We start from the raw sequence: 15,821 nt of genomic DNA, 5'->3' as shown, positions 1-15,821 counted from the left end.
GCAAAGATGAATGCCCATGACAAAAACCAAAGCTGTGTGTGTGTCTATATGTATTAGTGTGTCTGTGTGTGCATGTGCAAGAACAAGCTCTATTTGAAATTATGGTTCTAACAGCCAGCCCTCTGCCTGAGCCACAGGCTAACAGCTGAGGGCGGGAATCAGAAAATGTTGGGAGCAAAGCCTTTTAGCCGTTATCGCTCTCTGCATTTCATACCGGACTTATCTGATGACCACAGGGCCACTCTCAAGAGTATATATAGAACACAGCATGCAACATTGAGAAGGGGCTTACTGTGCGTGCGTGTGTGTGTGCGTGTGTGTGTACGTGTGTGTACACAAGTGTTTCCAGCCTGTGTATTTGTTCTTGTTGGGTGTTCTTCTCTTCTATTTGTGAAAATTAAAATGAATGTTGTGTTTGTGTGTGCTCCTTCATTAAATGCAATAGTGACTTACTTTTTGGTTCATTTAAAAGACTTTAAAATGATTTAATGATCTAGGGTCAACAGAAGGGTTGCATTCCACTGATCGCTCCAGAGCTGAAATTTTGGCAAAAGCCAGACTCCTGCTGATTTTTTACTCTTTCTACTAATATGCTACTCTAGTTATGAGCTAAAATGTTATCACTTACTTATAATTAAACAAGACTCAGTCCAAAGCCATGTTATCATCTCTGTGAGGGATTTCTCTGAGCTAAATGCTAATGTCAGCATTCTAACATGCTCAAATGACAATGTTAACATGGTGATATTCAGCAGGTATAATGTTACCCATGTTCCCCCATCTTAGTTTAGTGTATTAAGATGCTAATATTTATCAATAAGCATTACACAAAGTACAGCTGAGGCTGATGGAAATGACATTAGCTTTGCAGTCTTTTCATTATAAACTTAAGTATTGGACAACATGAATTTTAACCTGATGATAGCGCTACATGAAAGGTTAAGGGATGACCAAAGTTATTACAATTGATTTGGGGGGTTGTGAATATATCTGTACCAAATTTCATGGCAATCCATCCAATAATTGATGAGATATGTCTATAAAAACCACAAAAGCTAAACTCATAATTGTGCCAGAGGAAAAATAGGAGATTTCCAAAGTCAGTAAGAAGCATCGCCTAGGATGTGCAAAATTTTGTGCCAATCCATTTAGCAGATGTTGACATATATGACAGAAGAAGTCAAAACTTTGACCCACTGCTGGCGTTAGTAGTAGGCTTCATCATCTGGAGACCGTGAATGTCTGTACAAAATTTTCTAGCAATCAATCCAGTAGTTTTTGAGATTTTTCAGTCTGGACCAAAGTGGTGGACTGACCAATGGACTATTGCTATCCGTAGGTTTATGCCATTAGCATAAAAAGTCTAAAAAGTCAAACAAAGTGACACCTTTAAAAACAATCACCAGAGGAGTCCTGTGTCCATAGCGTTCGATCAAATCTTGATTAAGCTATGTAGCTTTTGATGCGCTCTGATGGTACAGGTTGCTCTGCTAGTAGGGGCTTTGGAGGGTTGGGAGAGAAGAGTGAGCTAAAGCTTTGGGAAAGAACAGTGCTGTGCACTTGATCCATGCATCTGCTTTTACTCTGTCCTGTTTTTCCCCTCACTCCACTCTCACCCTCTCTATGCTCAACCCTAGAGGGATGAAAGTAGGATATTGCACAGCTACCCAACTGGTTCCTGTGGCTCCTGTCCATCAGTGGGTTCTACTGCTCTGATCCTCTTCTTAATCCCGTCCTTCTCTCCTCTGACTATGCCAATATGCAGGCATGGGGTCTCTCCCCCCTCTCTCTCCATATCTGCCTTATGAGTGTTACATTCGATTAAGCCCCATGGGAAAACATAGCCTTGGCTTTCCAGTATCCGGCTTAAAATGACAGCGTATGGTGATGGGGTGCTGAAAAAGTAGGGTGGGTCAGCAGGACCAAAAGGAAACTGTGGGGTTGGGAGGCTGGTGGTGTTGATGGTGACATACAAGCCTTGTTTGTTAATCCCTGCTAGAGGACTCATCTGCAACTGTTGGTGGGCTGCACAAACAGTACAGAGGAACATCACATCACTGAGGAGAGGGAGAGAGAAGATGCAAAGGAGAGAAAGTAGTAATAAGGAGAAAGAAGCATGGAGATTCATGTTCCAATTGCTTCCAACTACGACAGTATGGACTAATCTGTCTACACCTCTCTTTGTTCCTTTGTCTCCACTCTCTGTTTTGTGTCCTATTCTATTCATCTTTCCATAACACCTCTCTTCCTTGCTCCTGTCTCTGCAATCCTCTCTACCCGCCTCGGATGCTGTGGCCCAGTGTGATCAATGAAGCTGGATTTTGGTAATCTGTTTCATTTCTATCTATCTCACTGCTGACCATAGAGATTTAGCCAGGAATGGGCAAGAAGCTGGAGATTTTCATTAGGCCCTCACACTCCCTCACACACACATGCAAACAATCTGTCGCTGAGGCAGTGTGCCTGGATCGTCTTTTTATCTCATCCCCCTCATCAACCCACTGATGGGCTTGTGCCTGAAACATAAATAATGCAGAAACAACTGACTAAACTGCTCCGTGCATTGGCATGTCCATGCCAGACAGAGGACAGTCACTCCGACAGCAGGGCTTATTATCGAGAACAAGCTCTGAATTGGAAGTGGAATTTGTTGAGAAACATGCTTTTCAATTCCACTTAACAGATACAGCCAAAGTCTGGATCTCCCCTGCTTCTGTCGGTTTGTGTTAACACACGAGTATAGTGTTTACATACAGTGTTGTAGTGTTTAAAAATGACAGAACAGAGCCACAGCAAGCACTTACAAAAGACAGTTGAAATACAAGAAAATGATTTCACATGACAAAGCATGTCCTGCTGCAGGCATGGGAATGCAGCATGTTTGATGTCCACTCGTATAATTGCAGTGCTCCATAGTGCTCTAATGTCAGCATATTCAACTCAAGGAAATACAAGTTTAAACTGTGAATTTTCTTTGTACTTGCCAAAATACAGAATATTTACATTTTAACTAAAAATAAATCAATTATGTTGCTTATGATGAATGTTATGTTTATGGCAACCATTCTTGAATCAAATAATCAAATATAAATGATAGGACAAGAGATAGTGAAATGATTTGTTAAGAACCACAGTCAAAAGGCTGAATAAGACACAGAATTGACAAAAAAAAAAAAAAAACCCCAAAATAAATCATACTAGGGCTGCGACTAACCATTATATTCATTATCAATTAATCTGCTGATTATTTTCTCATTTGTTTTTTCTGTCAGAAAATAGTGCCTATCATTATAATTGTAAAATTGTTTCTCTCTTTCGTCCAACAGCCCAAAACATACAGATATTTAGTTTACTATGATATAAAAATAGAAAAGATCAGAAAATCCTCTAAAATGATAAACTGGAACAAGGCATTTTTGCTTGAAAAATTTCTTCCAAAAGTTAACCTATTATAGTCGCAGATTATTTTTCGGTCGATAGACTAATCGTTGCACCTCTAAATTATACCAAACCCTACTCAGTACATCTTAATCAATGAATGAATCGATGACATTATTTGTCCCTAAAGAGCAACTGGTTGTGCATCAGTGACACAGAAACACAGAAAAGTAAACACATCAAATACATGATAGAAATGTGTAATTGCGGAGTAAAATAGTTAAAATAATGTAAAAATTAGTTTCACTAAATAAATAAGTTTTTAATGGCAGAGGGGAATTAATATTAGAATTCCTATTGAGTAAAAAAGGGATGTACCAGGTCAAATCAGTCTAAAATCAGCCTATGGTTAGTATGTACCCAGTGTGTTTGTCTCAGTGTTTGTGCGAACTATTCTTACCATGTAGAAATAGGACAGACAGCAGCCAATAGTCCAGAATACAGAGCCTGTTTTCACTGATTTCACCTACAAGACAGAAAGAGAGAGCAGACAATGATACAAGAGTCACAGCGTTATGTTGGCCATATACACTTAAACATCAAATAAGACATGTAGACCCACAGTTTGTGTTCCAGGGAGACTAGAAACTAAAGCACCGCAGGCTGCACATTTTCTCTTATAATGACGTGGTGGTTCTCCTTCAGCTACAGAAGAAAGATCTAAAATCTGGGCAGAGTGCAGGCGTCTTCTCCACTGTGTTCACTATTTGTTTTATGGTCCCCTGCTGTTGAAACATGATAGTCCCAGTAAAAATCTATTCCCTCGATTTAAGATTAAGTTAAGATGTGTGTTTTGAAACTAAGGTAAAAAGAAAATGTGTAAAAACAGCTTCTAGACCTATAAATGGAGGCACATAAGCATATTTGGAGCATCTTTAAAAGTAGTTTAATGATCTTAGCCAATATGTAACAGCCAGCTGTGGTAAGAGAGAGGATGAGGAGACTGTTTCAGACTAGACCTACGGCAAAATCTTTTAAACAAGTACTCCTTCCCCGCCACAGGCCGATAGAGCAGGCATGTGTACACATTAACATTTAAACACACACACAGACAATAAAAACTTACATACACATAGACACAGAATAAAAGATACATTTAAGAGCGACCTTTCAAATGATCAAACTCGGGGAGGTTACCATTGACAACCGGGTCGGGGGGGCCGGGTTGCATTGTTGGATGTTGGTCACATCCAGCAATGCATGAGATTTGCTGATGAGGGACAATTAATGATCGCTGGACCAAGGTGGTCTCGCCTGGCTTCCCCCAAGTACCCAGCAGAGAGAGACCCTGGATCAACCACCAATCAATCAGCGGCACAGACAGACACACGCACCATGACACTGCTTCATACTATAGATGCATGCAGAAATGCCTTCACACAAAAATAAACCGTCCTCAAGCAGAGCTTACTCGGGGTGTTGCGATTGGCCACAGTAATTAGGTCTGTGGTGACTTGATTATCATTCAGGTGGGACTTCAGTTTGTGGAAGAAGGAAATGACAACGGTTTAGGGCCTTGATACTCTGTTTGGTTGGCATAAGAGGACTAAAGCCCCATTCAGATGAAATTTATTTCTCTAGGGCAGATGGGGTGATTTTAATATTACATGCGCTGCTCATTGATTTTAATCTGTTCAGAGAACATACGTATGTCTGATTTTTCATCCCAGACCCCAGTAATGATTACAGCCAGTAATTACTTCTGTTAATCAGTGAACTTGCTGGTCCCTCAATTTAAGTCCAGTCTTGAGAGATGCTTGCTTTTTAAAAGTGTATCCTTGAGGGACCTTTTTGTTTTGTTTTTTTAAACAAAGAGCTGTGTTTACTGTTACCAAGCTCTGTCAGCTCAGCGAACAGGCTTACAACTGTAGAAGTAGAAAAAGGATGTTGCTAACCTGATATATCATTTGTTAAAGTCAGTCAAATCAAACAGGGAGGAAAAAAGCAAAAATAGACTTTACAAGACGAAGAACCTGAAAGCTAATCAAATGGGCTGTTGTAATGTCACATTAAAGGGGATTCTGTCTTTGCTGGTCTAACTTCGGTATAGCCGAACTGATTTTACGTGTAGTGAGCAAGCTAAATGTACTTAATGCTGCTGAAGTCCCTTTCTTACTGTAAAAGTATGTTGTTATCAACATTTGGGAGACACTTAAGTACTTTACAACTGTGTGTTAATTAAATTAGGCATTGGTAATAAAAAGTCACATGGTTGTGCTGTAACATATCATTGTCTATTACAGAATCAGCTCATGTAGTTGGCCAGTGGCTAAAACGCCATCTGGAACAACAACTGTTATCATGAGAGAAGATGGAAAATATACAATATTATTTCCAATCCCACACTTTCATAGTAATTCTGTCCAAACTACACTTAATGCCAGTTTATTAGGTACTCCTAGTTAAAAGTAATGCAGTCTAGTACAACAGTTCTGCAATACATCCTGTTCATGACGGTTATAATATTCAGTTTTTGTTGAAACTGTTTTAGAGAGATGTTGATTCAACTTAATAGTTTGGAGAATGTAGTCTGTGGTGCTGCTGAACTGTATTGTGTTATACTAAGGTGTTTCTTATATTTAGTACCCTCACTGATATCAACAGGGCAGACAAAATGTAAGAAACACCTCTCTGTATAATGCCCTACAATTCAACAGCAGCACAAAGTCAACCTCCAAAATGATCAAACAGTTGCATCAACACCTCTCCATCAGTTTCAACAAAAACTGAACATAATAACTGTCATGAATGTAAGATTAATCGCTCGACTGTTTTATTAGATTGCATTAGTTTTAGCTATGACATTGACAAAGAGGCACAGCCACCAAAACATTTTCCCGATGAGTGAAAGTAAGCATGATGACAGAATAGGAGGACAACCATTACTGTGCAAACTGCTGTCTTCTCCACAAACAATATTTACACTCAAGCTGGGCCACAAAGCTACCACACAGCCTTGTGTTATCCATTCAATTCATATACAAGCCATGTATAACTGGTGCTCAACCCCCACTTCCAACTGTCCTCCCAGGCGCCACTCCTTTTGTTAAGACACAGAAGTCCCACAGTTTGATACCAGTCCAGCTAATTAAATGTGAGCCGAGAGAAAGAGTGGAATTACTGTGACAACAATATAGGCCTGGTGCATGGGGTTAGAGCAAAGGAGGGAGGCATTGCAACTAGCATTGTGTGCGCGCGTGTGTGCGCGCGTGTGTTTGTGTGTGTTCATGTTAAGAAGAAGCTCTGGTGTTAAAAAGAGCAGCTCTCCTGGGTTTGAGAGGATTCAATTATAGATTATGGGAGGGTGTGCCTGGGTGTGTGTTTGGGGGGGGGCAGAGATTAAGCGACTGGAGTTGAATGGGTTATTAGCGGATAAAATGAAGCAGTTGGATAATGAAGATTGGGCCGAGACTTGAGAGAACGGCTCTGTGCGTTTTTGCCATGTGGAAGAGAGAACGGTTGTAAAGAGACAAGGAAGAAAGCTAAAGAAAGGAACAAGCAATAATGAGGAAGAGAAACCAAGGCAGGCAGAACAAGAAAGAAGGAGAAGAGAGAAGAAGCAGAAAGCAGAACACAGCAAGAGCAAAACAACGGCAGGGAAAAAGAAAGACAAAGACAATTAAAGAGAGGAGACGGAAGAGAAGGAAAGGAAAACAATGATAAATGTGGGTAAATGGGAGTGATAATGGAAGCAGTGGTGCATGGCCAGGATGATTGTTTTTCCGGGCCCTTGCCAAATAGAACGGAGGACTTGAGCGTCGGTAGGTGAGTTGAGGGGAATTCTTGTGATCACCTTAAGAGGCGGCAGTGGCTGCCGGGAGGAACATCTGCCTCACCTGAAGATGTATTGTCCATACACACAAGATGACAAGAGGCCATTATAATAACGCAGAGAAAAAGAGATGTTCCTAACACACCCTGATTCACATTTCCTGGTGTGAGACAAATTATTATGTTGACAGTTTTTTGATGAGTCCTGAAAAGTTAAATGGGAAATTTTGGAGGCTTCTGCAGATTTAAAAATGGTTTCAGATGAATGCAGGAAAACATCTCAGAGGTAGTAGAGGGGGGGAAAAAAAAAAAAATCATTGGATGGAATCAAACTGTAAAGATAAGGATGAAGGCTCTCTTGTTAATTTTCAAAAGTGCCTAATGTCCCTTTAAAGGTTTTGTAGAACATTCTGTGAAAATCAAAAACCTATCTAGTAAAGAGGCCTCACATGAATACCTAAAGAGGTTAATAAATATTACAATTATTAGGATTAATATAGATGAAGTGGGCATCACAACGAATCCAGCCTATATGGACAGAGTCTGGTCCAGTCAAGGGCATCTATTGTCAATATTTGAGTGATAAAAGTCATATTTCAAGCTGTGTTTCATGATTTAAACCGCTTACCTTACCTTACTTTCTGATCAAGTTGCTACTGGGGGGGGGGCAAAACAAAAAAAAAAAAAAAACAACAAAAATAACATAACACTTTAAATAAAAGTAGTGGTTTTTATTTGATGAACCAATATCGATCCTTAAAATCCTGATATCAATCTCTGCATTGCAGCCTTTTCTCAGTAAATGTACATATGTTCTAAATATGTGTATGAAGTGGTTTCTTATTTTAAGTTAAAAAGTAATGTAGATGGTAGCTGCTATATGAGCTGCAATCACAACAGTCCCGTCAACTGCAACATGAATAATTACAGTTTATGTGGACCCGCTGCAGTTTACGGGAGTGTCGTGACTCGGGATGGTTAGCTGACACTGGCTATCTAGTTGAGGATCTAGGGATCACATCTATGAGTGATCATAGATGTGATCACTCATAGACTGAAAAAAGACTCTGCACACAGATTTGAGATTGGTTTGTGTTTGTTGAAGAGATATTGTCTCTGGCTATGAGATGTGAAGCCGTGGAAGTTGAGTAAACAGTGTGTGGATTCTACTTTATTAGGGTTCTATCCCCTAAGGGGTAGAACCCTCTTATGTTTGTGCCGGCCTAATATGATGTGTTGTCTAGTTCAGCAGCTCAAATTACCGTGAGCTGGAATGAGCAAGCAACATGAAACTTGGCCCAATAACCGGAAATGATGTGCAAGTGCTTCCCAAGAAACATGAGCCAAATTGGCCAGGTGGCGGAGCTGTAATTAAGGCCCAAGAATGCATTTTTCGAAAGGCCACACCCCTAACGCTGTAAGTCCGATTAACTCGCAAGTCAAGTTCAACGTGCTCTACAAAAAAAATCTTAGACCATAAAAGTCGACCAAGGTGTTTTTTTTTTTTTTTTTGCAGAATTGCATACTGTAATTCCTCAAATAAAAAATATGCTGTGTACTATAATTTTACCAATTACACTTATCAAACCGAGGGAATTGGAATTAAAGGCCCGTCTCTAATACAAGCCTAGTTCAAATAAAGGCCCGTTTCCGTCCGCAGTTGAGGTAAATAAAGGCCCTGGTCACTATTTGAGGAAATGTGATAAATATGAAAAACAGTAATTTGAATAAACTTTATATAGAGTGGGGTTTAGCTTGAAATTGGCTATACCTCCTTAATGACTGGCCAAACCATCATAAATCTTGGTAAATGTTTTCAGGCCATGTTTGGGAATACCCCTACAAAAACATTTTGAGCCCAACCAGTAGGGGGTGCCAAAATGAACAAAAACGTGTTCCTCAAAACCTTATGGACAGAATTTCATCTATTGTGGTCAACATAATCTGGGGTCAAGTATTAACCAAAATCTGAAGTGCCATATTGATTGGTCAATGTGGGCGTGTCTTACTCATCATTATCTGTCATTTTATACCTTTGCTTAATTTGTTGTGAGCTGGAACTACCTAGACATGAAACTTGGCACTATAATTAGGAATGATGTGCAAATACTTCACAAAAAATTGTGATCCAATTGGCCAAATGCTGGCGCTAAAATTAACAGTCAGAAATTGAATAAAATGGGCAGATTAGCAAAGATATGATGCAATAGTTTATAGTAACATCAACATTACGCATCAGCAGGATTAATTGTTTTAAAAACTGACTGAACATAGCAAGAAAACATATTTTAGAGTATTATTTTAGAGAGCAGAGAGTATTATTCATAATGCTGTTCATCGGATTTCAGTGCAGAGTCACATCTTACCTTAAATTCACCTCTTACAAAGTTTACTCTACTGCAGCACTCAGTTTACAGTCCTTGTTGCCTGAACTCTCTAAATATGCCTAATCTTAACTAAATTCTGTGTTTTTCCCCTTTTCCCTTTCTATTCCCGTCAAAATTTCAATACAAAATAGAGAAGCAAAACTGTCCTGATGAGTGTCTCTCTTTTTGTTTTGGTAGAGACACATGCGAGAAATTGTTTTATTCCTGGACTTCAAGAGTTTGTGGCCTACACAGATGAACATGTCCCTAAAATTTGATTTCATGATAAAGAACCTGTTGAATACTAGTGACATATATAGCAATTCAAGTTCTTTTGTTTTTTTTTTTTTCTGTATATCCCTGTGTATTAAAGTTAGTATATGTTTGTGTGCATATAGTTGCTTATTATATTTTTCTACTAAATACGCACTGTATGTTTGAGAGTATAAACTCTCCCAGTGAGTGCCACTATCAGCTGCTTGGTTTCACTCTGCTGTGTCAGTGCACAGACACCAGTAGTGTTGTATCGGGGCTTAAACTGTAGACAACAGACATGCTCAGCCAGCCACCTGGACACTAAACTGTAGGTCACTGCCACATCAGTGACAGTGAGCGAGTTCAAAAAAGGGCCACAGAGCTGTCCCCGAGCACACTCGAGCGTACTGACTCTACTACCTTGAAACCACATGTAGAGATGCATCCATGCACGATTTGACAAACTGACAAATAACATACTAGGATAGCTGAGTCCCTGGATGGATAAAAGGCCCGTTCCAACCCGGCGGCAAATGTACTGCCAAGCTTGTTACACTGTGAAACAGCAGTGAGGCATGGAATGACGAAATACCTGCATCACTACTTCTACCTGGATGAAAGCCTCCACTGCACAGCATGTCTTTATACTTGAGCATGAAGGGAGATCAATGCCTTGAAGGTAAATTAAAAACCGGACAAATAGCCTACGAGCTACTACTGCTATTCCCTGACTGCCTGTGGCATGCTTTTAGAATAGTTGGAGTACAAATTTTCCTGCTCATCAGTCAGTCTAAAATGGAGCTCTAGTGACAGATAAATTATATGAAGTAAATCTGTCTGTGTGGGACTTTATCAGTAGGAATTAAAAAAAAAAAAAAAAAAAAAAAATTATAAAAATAAAATTATATGTAAAAATAACATTACCACAGAGAGAAAAAGAAAAAAGAAAAGAAAAAAAAATGGCTTAAATTTGATAGTAAACATGGAAACACGAAATTCTAAATTTGCAAATTTAAATTAGAAATGGAAAACAAAGACATGAAACTGAAGATAAGTAAAATTCAAAATATTAATGCTGCTTCTCACTTCCAACTGCCCTTTTGCAATATATGCAGATTAAGCAGCATTTACAAGAACTGTTTCACTTAAAACCTCTAATGAAAAGAGATATTTTTACGCACATACAGGCAAGATGAAAAACGTCAAATGACAACCTTGATTTCCGTGTTTACTAATTAAACATCTGTGATGATCAGGAAAACGTCTGTTTTAGTTGTGTGGATAGTTTAGGCTTAACAGTAGCCTGAATCTGCTACTGCGTGCTTTGCGGTAAATAGACTCACCAAACTATCCGCCAATACAGAAAACTTATCCTGAATGCTGATGTGCATCGCTGTATGTCTTGCAAATACAAGTCTTCATAAATGTGGGACTCCTGCAGATCTTACACTGTTTTGAGCAGCAAGGGTATTTTGTAACGGCTGCAGGCAGTCAAGTTTTGAACACAGTGGGTATAATGAAAAAATATTCAATGTACTTTAAATAAAACTGTGGTTATATGTGTCTGTTATTTCTGCAACTCTGATACGCTTGATCTCAACCCGCACTGAATAATACCTGTACAGCTAGGCTACAATTACACAGCTTCATTTGATCAAGACATGTGTCAGAGTCTCCTCTGGTTCCAATGGCACTGTGGCATTCTATAAAGTAATCTTTTCTAGATAATACCAAAGCATCAGAGCTTAAAAAATAAATAAAATGCAATGTTCTTTGCCAAAGTAAACTGAGCAGCAGGTGCAATGCAAAAGGCACAGAGAAGCCTTAGCAAGGAGTAAATCAATGGAAATACCAGGTGATTGGTTTTTGAAATTCTTTTGTTAGGTCTACTTTTACAGTTTGTGTAATATGTGGCTTAAAGCCAAAGGTAATGGCTAATGGCAGCGTTAACTATATAGCATCACAACTGGAGAAGCGTAAAAATCATTCTTACATTTACAGCTAAGGATAAGGATAAAAAATTTCAAGTTGTACAGGTTCTCTCTCACTGTTTTATGCATGTTTGGGAGAAGGCCTTGCAGGTGGGGGCAGCTGGCTCTTTACAGGTTCGGATTTAATAAGCCATACGCAAGCTGCTACTTGCAAATAATTTCCTTACAATCAGTGTCGTCTTTTGCTGAATCTCTTTTACATTGATAAAATCTACAATATTAAATCTGGACTCTGGTTAAAATGTGCTGCCACATTCATTTGACGCCTGTTCCACTGCAGGTTAACTGTGCAGGTGTGAAATTGTTTCACAGTGATGTCTGTAATTGCTTCACTGTAACCTGTTATATCTATATTCTATCTCTACAAGTTTACATGAACAGGAGATAATTTTGTTAATAGAAATTAATTTTATATACTATAAGATGAAAGGATACTCTATTAATAAGAAGTATGCCCACTATGCTCTAATGACAGACAGTAATATTTATGCATTTAGAGTATCTGCATTTTCCTCCTTGCAATTCTCTTGCCTTAGCAGCACAAACAAGATTCCCCTTGAATGTTATATTATCATGTATTAGCCACATGTATTCATTTTAATAGTATGTTCTTCATGTTGACAGTACTGTTAGTATACAGCAAAATCTACATTATTCCACATTCCTTTGTAGTCTGTTGCTAATTTTTTTTATTTTATTTTCTATTATTTCTGCTGCATTATTTCATATATCTATTGGTGACTTTACATTTAAATTCAATTTTAGACACAGCAACAACTCAATTTTTGCAGGGCAATTTTCGTCACGTATGTATTGCACGGCTCTTATGTCTTGATGTTACATATACTGCAAATGGTTTAACAATCTCAACCCAGCTCTTTAATGTCATGACAAACGTGGTTCACCAGAAGGAGCTGATTACTCCCATTTTCAGTTAGCTGTTATCTGGAAATATTGGGTTCTTTTTCGTCTCAATTTTCCTTTCCACATTTTACTATAAATCCTGTCTTGGCATTACTATTTTTATTCTCAGTTTTAAAGTAAAAAATATATGTATAAATCGAATATACTTGAACAGATACAGATTAATATAGAATGAAATGCTTGTCAAGGTCAAGTCCAATGACAAGGAAGAAGGGAGTGCTGATAAAATTGTTTGCAGAGCAGAGCTCTTCTATTTCTCACTCACTCACAAGATGCATTCATGGTATGATAGCTGCAGGGCTGTAAGGCAGCTGCTGATGCAACTGAAGAGTGGACAGACTGAGGTAAAGTGAAAAGTCTTTTACAGACATCTTTCAGCTTGAAAAGCTTGTTCCTTCCAAATATTGTGAAAGACCATTTCTAAAATTTTTAGCACAAGTAGGTCCTGCAAACATCCAACCTGTATTCAAAAATAACCTTCTCTCCACATCTGTGAATTGCTTTGTTCTGTCAAGGTCTACCTTTCAGAACAAGGTTGAACTGGACAAATTATGTTTTAAGCACAGAAAGAAAAAGAATTCTAAAACAAAATAAATCTGAACTTGTTGAAAACAGCGATGCTGCAAATTCAACAAGGCAAGCTGCTCTGTAGCGTAACCTTCTGCGTTTACTTCTAATGTTTTTGGAAAGGAAGGTAAATTGGAAGGGGGAGTATTCAACCCTTAATCCAAGATCTTTTCAATACACCTCTTTAAGGTCATGTTATTTGTGAAGGTTTTAAGAGTGCAGCATGTCGTTCCTGGGGTCCACATGGTCGGTGTACCTTTCAAGGCTCTGGATAAATAACAACTCAACATTTGAGGCCAAGTAACACTGAGAACAACGCTACTTTCCTGGCTTCATAAAGCATGTTCCCTATAGTGTAACAAAAGGACTACACACGCCCGGCTGAGGTTGAGAGTTTGACATTTTTTTCAGCTAAAAACAGGTTTAAAATCTGGTTGAGCACGTTAGGCCATCATTCAGAGGTGTATATCACAGTACAATTACATGTTTGCCTATATTAGATTTCCATGTACATAAAGATTCTTCCTTATTGAACCTTTCCATCAAGTGACAAGTGTACATACCCAGAGGTAGTAGGTGAACTGGAGAGCGAAGATCGCGATGCCCTCATTGTCAAAAGAGCCTGCGACAGAGCGGGAGATGTAGCCAGGGACGATGGCAATGAAGCAGGCTGCCAGCAGCCCTGCACCCTGGTTCCACAGCTCCCGTGTCAGAAGGAAGGTGGAGATTGCGGTCAGACCACTGAACACCGGTGCCAGGAAGACGCACACATCACGGATGTGGACAGTGATGTTGAGCAGGTTGAGCACATAGTGGATAAGGCCCGCAGTCACCATTAACCCTGGGTATACCTGAGAGGAAATAAGAGGAAGAGCAACATAAAAGTAGGTGAGTTTGAGTGTCAGACATGAGCAATGTTGGGTGAGTGAAACAGACGGTGTATCATGAAAGGTAGCAAGAGTAAAAAAAGGTGGAGCTATTTTCAGCCATGGTAGCTACATGGCTCTATGGATGGCAACGTTGGTCTGTTGGTTGATTTGTCTGTACTATGGCCTAAACAGAAATATGTCTGCAATTATGGGACGGCTTGCTATGAAATTGTTGTGCAGACATTCATCGCCCCCAAAAGATTAATCCTTTATCTAATACTCTGGCTTATGACCACATACTAATAACATTCCCATCAGCCTCAGCTGTACTTTGCGTTTAGTGCTAAGTACCAAATGGTTGCATGCTAACACACTGAACTAAGAAGGTGAACATGGTAAACATTAAACCTGTTAAACATCAACATGCATTGTCATTGTGAGCATGTGAGCATGCAGATGGCTGTATTTGCCTCTGGCAGTGCATTGGCAAAGTCACAGAGCCAGCTAACATGGCTGCAGATGGAGATAAGAAATCGTTTGTAAAGCTAAAAACCAACAATGATCAATAAATGATCAATTTATAATTTATTTATTTAATTTATTATAATTTATATCATTAATAGAGCTTGTTGTCTTCCATTCACCACTTGTTTGTAAGACAACAAGCTCTATTAATGATCAGTAAATTATCAACTTCTTATTTTATCATCCGGGCTTTTACACACTGCCATAGAAACCAATTCTCTACATTTACATTATAAGCAAGGACAAATGTGTCAAATGAAACACTTCAGCTCACCCAATTGTAACTGCACATCACAAACTCAAGTCAACTAAACTTAATCTGCCCTGGACTTGGACCAACACTAGACACGATCAGATAAGGCTGCAACTAATAATTATTTACAAATTTTAAGCAATTTCCAATTGCTAAAGCAATGCTGTGCAGAGAACATATGATAGATCAGACTAAACATACTGGACATGTTTACAAAATTAGAACCAAGTTTCACCCATTTCTTCCTTTACCAAAAGGGCTGTAGCTTTAGACAATAAATAACCTTTTATGTTATCAAATAAGCATGAAACAGGTTACCCCAGTCTCCCCATCACTTACTCCAGTTTTACTGGTTTTATATAAGATTATAAACAATCTTATCAACATGAAGGAAGTGACTTGTGCGTTGTTCACTGTAGATAATGTTGCTGCTGGAAATGTCCGGGGGGATGCAGAAATACTGCTGAGCCACGTTTTCAATAAGATGAGCCTTGGATAGCTAGCTAAACCGGACAGCCAATGGACAACATCTCTGCTTAACTTTCCCAGGTTCATAATGCAGTGTTCATCAACAAGACCGCCACAGTGAGCAGATAAGGCCATGCTGCAACTTATATCTTCCATAGATGGCAAGGAGGTGCATTCGTTCTATAATTTGTGCAGACCTTATGGGCATCAGCAAACACGTGTAAATCCATCTAATCAAGCAGTAACAGGCATCACCTAGTGGTGCAACCAAGTACTAAATCAAACAACAGTGCATTTCCTGACTGTCATACTGCTTGTGCTAGTCTTCTGCATTGTCGGTTAAAATATTTTTAGTCTATAAAATTATTAACGTTAATTAATCGATAATTGATAA

General features: G+C 39.0%; 1 protein-coding gene across 1 annotated transcript in view; it reads right to left on the bottom strand.

Moving 5' to 3' along the window:
* LOC120785956 (dolichyl-diphosphooligosaccharide--protein glycosyltransferase subunit STT3B) overlaps nt 1-15,821 on the bottom strand; it is a 76,910-nt gene that overhangs the window by 23,378 nt on the left and 37,711 nt on the right. Inside the window, exons 3-4 of the mRNA XM_040120981.1 lie at nt 13,876-14,163; nt 3,839-3,904 (exon numbers count right to left, since the gene is read on the bottom strand). Coding sequence (XP_039976915.1) covers nt 3,839-3,904; nt 13,876-14,163 — 354 coding nt within the window. The remainder of the gene's footprint in view (nt 1-3,838; nt 3,905-13,875; nt 14,164-15,821) is intronic.

Source organism: Xiphias gladius, chromosome 24 (assembly GCF_016859285.1).
Source record: "Xiphias gladius isolate SHS-SW01 ecotype Sanya breed wild chromosome 24, ASM1685928v1, whole genome shotgun sequence".
NCBI classification, from domain to species: domain Eukaryota; kingdom Metazoa; phylum Chordata; class Actinopteri; order Istiophoriformes; family Xiphiidae; genus Xiphias; species Xiphias gladius.
Note: the sequence above shows the minus strand (reverse complement) of the source record. Positions and strands in the feature narration are given on the sequence as shown.